General features: G+C 39.9%; 1 protein-coding gene across 1 annotated transcript; it reads left to right on the top strand.

The window, feature by feature from the left end:
* The first annotated feature begins 1,209 nt into the window (after positions 1 to 1,209).
* On the top strand, positions 1,210 to 6,198 carry LOC148371284 (uncharacterized). Its single transcript, XM_088329286.1, has 2 exons — positions 1,210 to 1,352; positions 3,261 to 6,198. Exon 2 carries the CDS (start codon positions 3,429 to 3,431, stop codon positions 4,521 to 4,523), a length of 1,095 nt encoding a protein of 364 aa, XP_088185412.1. The 5' UTR covers positions 1,210 to 1,352; positions 3,261 to 3,428; the 3' UTR covers positions 4,524 to 6,198.
* The last annotated feature ends 1,492 nt before the right edge of the window (positions 6,199 to 7,690 follow it).

Raw genomic sequence — 7,690 nt, forward strand, 5'->3', positions numbered from 1 at the left:
TGTGCATTTTCCTACGGGGATGAATAAAGTATCTATCCATCTATCTATCTATCTATCTATCTATCTATCTATCTATCTATCTATCTATCTATCTATCTATCGATCGATCGATCGATCGATCGATCGATCGATCGATCGATCTATCTATCTATCTATCTATCTATCTATCTATCTATCTATCTATCTATCTATCTATCTATCTATCTATCTATCTATCTATCTATCTATCTATCTATCTATCTATCTATCTATCTATCTATCTATCTATCTATCTATCTATCTATCTATCTATCCTTTTTGCGTTTTAGGTGAATGTGCAAACCACTGCACTCATAAACATCAAACATATGACTTAAAAAAGGGACCTAATGTATTGTTTTGCTTATATTCAAAAAAGCAAAAATGCGATGAAATTACAACAAAAATACTACTAAAGTAATATTTTAACATAGAAAAACTACTTCAAAATAATTCCAAAACGCATACTACAAAAATACTACAAAGAAAATATTGCAAAATAAATACAACAAAAACTTCAGTAATGCTAAAAAACACTTTGAAGAAAATATTGGAAAAATACTTAAAAAATACCACTGTAATACAACTATGTTACAAAAAATACCAAGAAAGAAATATTAAACAAGCAATGTTGCAATGTTTTGCAACGATTTATTGGGAAAATATACATACATATGTTTGTATTAGGGCAGCACGGTGGGGCAGTGGTTAGCACATGTGTGGCATAGTTCTAAGGTCCTCCCAAGTGGGTTCAAATCCAGCTACCGGACTACATGCATTTCAGGTGCATTGGCCGGTCCAAACTGTCCCTAGGTGTGAATGAGCGAGCGGGTTGTCTGTCCCTGTGTGCCCTGCGATTGGTTGGCAACCAGTTCAGGGTGTCCCCTGCCCACTGCCTGATGATTGCTGGGATGGGCTCCAGCACCCCCGCGACCCTACTGAGGATAAGCGGTGCAGCTAATGAAATGAGATGAGATATCTCTTATATATATATATATATATATATATATATATATATATATATATATATATATATATATATATATATATATACATACATACACACACACATGGAACAATTTTAACGTTTTGTAGGGGGTTTTTTTCTGTTTAAATTTTAAAAGTACAACAACAAAGGCTTCAGGAACCATAGCGACCCGTTGTTGTTTTTTTCCGGATTGACTTCAATGAAGGGACCTCCGGAAACGACGGCAAATATATTAACCCTGTCACAGCGATAATATTTGGTGCATTTCGGGGCGCTCTGTCGGTCCAACTTTCATATGTTATTTGGTGCAAAATTACTTCTGAGACATCTTGGAGACGATATCAAGGTAAGAAAATCAGCAATGGGTTGAATTGAAAAATTTCCACGGCGACGGTTGCCCGCGCTCGATTTCGAAACTGGCTATTACCTGGAGAGCAACCTCTTCTGCAAAACCATAGTGATTGTTTGCTCTAAAATGATGGACACAGACGCTCGCTTTCCTCAGTGAAAAAAATCAGTGAATTTCGGTCGTTATTTTCGAATTTTCCGAATAATATTCCGAACTCGCGGTGGAAATTAGTTTTCTGTGCCAAGCTTTGTTATTATCGAGAAGTATATTCGATAGTTTGGGGAAACACTTCAATGCTGCTATGGCTTCCCGCCATTTTATGACGATGATCAGGAATTAGACGGTGCCCAAACAACACACCCTCCTCGAAACACGGGTGGTATGATATTTAATAAAACTATATTTTTTTCCCGGAAATTTTGACTGCAGATTATTTTTAAATCATTTTTTCCTTTCCCCCCTGTGCACGTAATTAAACGAGCCAGTGCTTGTAGTGTTTTTCCTGGTGGGGTAAAAAACAAAATCTGATTAAATCTTAATGACCGAATTCCGTTATTTAAACCCAACGTTTATGTATTTGTTATAAAAATGTGCACATATTGTCTTTCTAAAATAGCTTATTTAAATACTTGGTGAATGTGAAACGTATGCTTTCAGCATTAAAGTTTATCGTTTAAAACAGACACACTATAAGTACAGTAATTATGACCTGATTGCAAAGTTGTACGTAAAATATAATAACGGGGTTACAGGTAACAATTCAAATTAACTGTATGACATTTGTATTCGAATAGATAGAATAGTACGTTTTTGTTTTTGCATGATGCAAATTTATGCAATTTTCAGAAGAACTTTTTATTAACTGTTATAATAAATTAAGCCAAATTGAATATGATTGTCTAGTTTAACACTAAATGCCATGCAGGGGGCCATGTAATCCAGAGCTTTAATGATCAATTCACTTTTAAAACTGCCTTCTTGACTGCAATTGTCTTGTAATGCCATGCCTATCAACATACGTTATCCCGATATTTTGGACTTAAATTGTGTCAGCAGTATGCAAAATGTTGTATGGGGGGATTTCAGACACACACACATATGTGTATATGTATATTTATAAACGTATTACACATTTGTTTTTTTAGACCAGTCTCGTCTTGCCTTTTTTGACAAATTCAGATCATCTTGGTCACTGATAGCAGACATAATACTAGCAGTATTGTTGTGGTATTCTACATAGTCTGTTTCACTGAGTCAAAGGTGATTAATAAGGTTAATTGTGTTTATTAAAAAGAGGAGGGTGACAAGTACCGTGTTTCCCATAGAACTTTGTGAGACCCTGGTGGACAGTCTAGAGAGGTCCGGGGGCATTCTCCCTTGGAGAAAGCATTTTACAGTTTTAATTCAACTGACTGACCGAAATGTAAGCAAAAATACACCCAATGGCGTTTGCAATTATTTATATAAGAATAAATAAAAAAAATCATTTGTATTAACTTTGCATTTATATATTCAAAATTTTAAAAATATTACATTTTTAATAATACAAGTCTACAATACTCTGTTGGGACAAAATTAAACCCTAGTGGCCCATCAGAATCTCCAAATGTTACAAGAAACACTGAGGTATTAGATCGAGATACTGTCGATGATGCAGTAACTTGAAATGAATTTGGACCCGACAAATTACAGTACAATATTGTTTTATTTGGACCTGTAGCAGTTTGAATGAATAAACTGGAGTGAGCGGTCTCCAGTGTTAGCCTCTGGGACTATTCGTGAACTGGATTTTCTTTTGCATAGCGAGTAGGGTATTTGTTGCAAATAAAATGAAATTCTCTTGTTAAGAGCTGCTCATATGAAGCGGTACCACTCTAATGCTAACATTTAACTTGTATTTCACAGATGCCAATTTGACTGAAAGGATCCATGAAAACGGTGGAGACAACCAAACGTGGTTGAACTGTAAGGTCAACAGTGAGGGTGTCTGAGGCTTTTTTTGTTTTCATAAAAGGGTACGGAATACCTCAAGATTCCAAGAAGCCTCAGATCAGTGTTTCTGACGTAACTCTGATGGAGGTCGTTTCAGGCATCGGCAACAGCAGCCCCTCGTTGGGATACGATAACATGAGCGTCGGTGAAAAGAAAGGCCACGGCAGCAAACGCTCAGAGGGAAGCGGCACGGACGGCCCGAAAAGAGGAAGGGGTCGTCCCAAAGGTTTCGCTAAACGCAAAGCCGATAGCGATGACGAGAGCGACGAATTGGTCATGAAGTCCCCTCGCGTGAACCTGGACAGCGATGGAAATCCGCCCAATGGATTTGCTTCCCCGCGGGGCAGAGGAAGACCTAGGAAGAGTAGCGCAGAGCGGCGAGTGAGGCCCGCCTCCGACGGCCCCAAAAGAGGCCGAGGCCGTCCAAAAGGATCCACCAACAAGAAGCCGACCGTTCCTGTGATGCATTTCCATGTGGGACGACCTCGCAGAAAGCAAGTGGCGCCGTCGAGGCTGGTCATACGTCTCCCACTGAAAACAGGGAAGCGCGGAAGACCCAAGAAAGTGCATTCCGGAAGGGGCCGTCCTAGGAAGTCAGTCTCATCGGAGGACTCTAATACCAAAGCGTGGAAGCCTCTCGGAAGACCGAGAAAGAACGCCGCCGCCGAGGGAGCCACGACCGGTCGTCGGGGCAGAGGCCGCCCGCGTAAGTCTGACGTCGCTAAGCGCACCGCCTCCAAAGACGGAGCCCCGCGCAAGAGAGGTCGCCCCAGAAAGCACCCCAACGAGCCCCCTAAACCTAAAGTGTGGAAGCCCCTCGGGAGGCCCAGAAAGTACCCTCTGGTGGAACCCCCGGAGGGAGCCCCCAAACCCCCTCGTCGCACCCCGGGTCGGCCGCGCAAATCCTCAAAGCGAGGCGCCCATTTGCGCCACGCCGGCTCGCAGCATCCCGCGGCGCGTCGTCCCCCCACATTGGGCGAGGACGGCTTGCCGCGTAAAAGGGGGCGCCCCAAAAGCTCCGGAAACAAGAACAAAGGCGGAAGCGAGGCGGCTTCCGACGGTGCCTCCTGGAACCATTCGGATGACGCCGGAGATGAGCGAGACTGCGATGACGACACCCCCACACAGAGGGACGACAACACATCTGGAGAGGAGGGAAGCGGCTCCCACGACTGATGTCACCGGCGGCCAATCGGCGCTCTCCATGAACAGTCAGTCGGGGTTTCACACCACGACGTTGTAGTCTGCGTCATTATGCGGAGCAGTAGGGCTGCACAATTTTAGAAAGAAACCTAAATGCGATTTTTCAGAACAGCATTGCAATTGCGATTTTCAATTATAAAAGTAGTTTTTTTCTGCTAGTTGTGTTTTTGTGAGAACTAATCATGATAACATGCTTAAAAAAACCGCCCTCTATTGGGGACCTTTGTTAGGGTTGCGGTGAGTGTTTGGCTTAGCTACAAACTTTACTGGCTAGTGGCGTTCAAACCTGCGTCTGATTGGCCAGCGTCGCTAAAACCCAAACTGCGACAATTCTGGTTGGCCCAACACTACTCAAATGGCAAACATGTTACTATAAATCCTTGAAATACTGCAGTTTTAATACGTCACATCGGAATATAATTTCATCGTGCAGCCCTACTAAGCATCTTTCAAGCATATCTCACCCCCTGTTGTCTTATTAGAACATTTTAAACGTTGCTTTTTAATATTGTTCATTGCACCATTTGAATTTTTACCGAAGATTCTGGTTCTTGGCGTGAGATCGCTTGCATCTCGACTTTCTGACAGTCAAGATGAAATAGAATAGTAGCAGAAACAAAAAAGGAAGAAGAAAAAGACATTCAGTGAAAGAAATCTTTGTGATCTTTGACTTTTTTAACACCCTAAAGAAGTCCACACTAACTTGTTAGCATTTATTATACAAAACATTTTTAAAGAAAAACATCGCAAAAAAAAAATCCCCAGCAGCACACTTCTGGCTTTTAAGCCTATAATGTCTATAAGAGGCTGATGTTTTGGTGATTTTCGGTTCAATGTAAACATGCCTATCACGTAAAGCGTCGTTGTTTATTTTTCTTTTTTAATTCATTTTTTAGAAGAAAAAAATACGGTCTTAAAAAAATCTATGGTTTTACGTTTGCGTGAAATTTTGTGGTTTTCTGATAGTTGTATTATTGCCATGCAGGATTCAACTTCGAATGTTTGTCGTTTAAAAAAAATTGCGGTCGCACTTTACAAATGTAACTTTTAAACGCGGAAGAAATTTGACTGTACAAATATCGCGGTTCTTGGAGAAATCTACGGCGTCAATAAGGGGGGGGCACATTAGGGTAAGAAAAGAGACCTGCAGCACGAACTTGACAGAAATTAGGTTGAATTGTTATTGTTTTCTTTATTTTCCATTATTGGCCAAAGCTTTGAATGTACCTCGTTTTTTTTCATGTCTAGATTTTAGTCTCGTGTATAGATTGTGAAAAAGAAAAGAAAAAAAGTTTGCCTCAAACGCCTTGCTGCCATGAAGATTTCTTATTTCGACTTTAAAATCCCCCGCTTATATTTGTAACGTTTTCTCACCTTTGTCATTCAAAGACGAATACTGTAGCTGTTCAATATTTTCATACTGCCGTGATTGTTTACCTTTTTTTATTTTATTTTTTCCAAATGATGATTGTTGCGTTCCCAAAAGTCGGCCAAACACAATATCTGATGTCCTTGACCGTCTCTCAAGGTTTTGAAATGCAAATCCTGTTTTCAAGCCACAAAATCAGCCTATTTGGACTTTTGTGTTTTTGACAAGTAGCCAATTTGTAAGATACGTTATTGAAATAAAGTGTCGACATTGTTTGCATTTCTTAGTGTGTGGTGTTTCTGTGCGTTAATGTGCTAATTTGGCCTTTGCTTGAATGTTGGATTCATGTCTTGAAGGCTTGTTTTCTAATGTTCTTAGGGTTTCAGTAAATAAGTTAATTTCAACAAATTATTGTGAGCAAGCATAGTAAGCATGTCAGTATATAAGTCTATATTTCTATTTCTTTTTCCTACCTATTTCGCTTTCACACACTCTTGATATCTTTTCTTTTTCACTCTTTTTTACTGCTTTTTTTCTTCCTCTGTCTATTCCTGTTGTTATTTTTGCTTTTGCTCTCTAATTTCTCCCTTTATTTGTCTCATTCCTTCCTTCATTTCTCCTTTTGTTTTTTTTTATTCCTCACTCTTACTCAGTCTTTCTTCCTATTGTTCTCTATTTCTTTATTTTTCGATTTTCTTCGTTTTCTTTCTTTCTTCCCTTTTCTTCCTTTCTTTTGTCCTCCACTATTTATTGGTTTCCCTCCCTCCCGTTCATTTCTTTCTCACTTTCTGTCATCCAGCCTTTACCTATATTACCTGCCTCTACTGCCATATTTTTTCCCCTCCAAAGAAATGCGTTTTTATTGTACGTCGCTCACATATAGCGAGCAGCAGCAAGTCAACTGCAGGAGAGAGAGTGGGAAAGGTGAGATGGCACAACATTCATTTGGACAGGTAACTTAAAATTAGTTTTACCTGGTTATATCAGTATCAAAAATTATTTTCCCCCCATTTTATTAACACTCCACTTATTGAAACATGAATATTTTGTTTGTTTGTTTGTACATGATTCAAATTGAATCTTTTCTTCCGGCGCCGTCACGAATGGCAGCCACTCCAGCAGCTCCCGTGTTATTTTCGATTGTTCTCAGCTCAGGGATGCTGCTGGAAATGTGAATTTCCCTTCGGGGATGAACAAAGTATCTATCTATCTATATACTGAACAGGTCACAGCCATTACTTCCATTGACCACGAGATGGCGCCCAATGATGATCTGTAATAAAAGGTAATAATTGCATTAATATTTCTTTTCACAGTGTTTTTTTTATCCTACCTTTTTGACATCCAAAAGCTTAATAGGGTATAATTGTGTGTTTTGGTCACTTAGTGTGTGCAATAAGCATTCTTGTGCCTTTTAGCGTTCGTTTCGATTGCAGTACAAAACTTCGACATCTAGTGGTCAAATAATACACGCTCCATTGTTACAGAAAACGTTTCTTCTACTCGAATATACACACTTGATGTTAGGGTAAGGATCTGATGAAATAGGCGTAAAACACGTCACGTGTCAGTCAAATTATTAAAAAGAAACGGCAATTCACAACACGTACTGATCATGATCAAGTTCGGGAGAGCTTAATTGAAGCCATCATTTGTTGGTAGGATAGGGGGAATCGATATCTCAATACACAGCGTATAAAACCACAAAGTCGCCATTACGGTCAAACGCAGTCCTACCAGTGACGTCAACGACCGACACTAGTGGTTTCGG

Source organism: Urocampus carinirostris, chromosome 2 (assembly GCF_059441175.1).
Source record: "Urocampus carinirostris isolate Australia breed hairy pipefish chromosome 2, RoL_Ucar_1.0, whole genome shotgun sequence".
In the NCBI taxonomy this organism is placed as follows: domain Eukaryota; kingdom Metazoa; phylum Chordata; class Actinopteri; order Syngnathiformes; family Syngnathidae; genus Urocampus; species Urocampus carinirostris.

Bases quoted from the DNA above. Each gene is read 5' to 3' on its own strand.
- LOC148371284 (XM_088329286.1), top strand. From the start codon at position 3,429: ATGGAGGTCGTTTCAGGCATCGGCAACAGCAGCCCCTCGTTGGGATAC.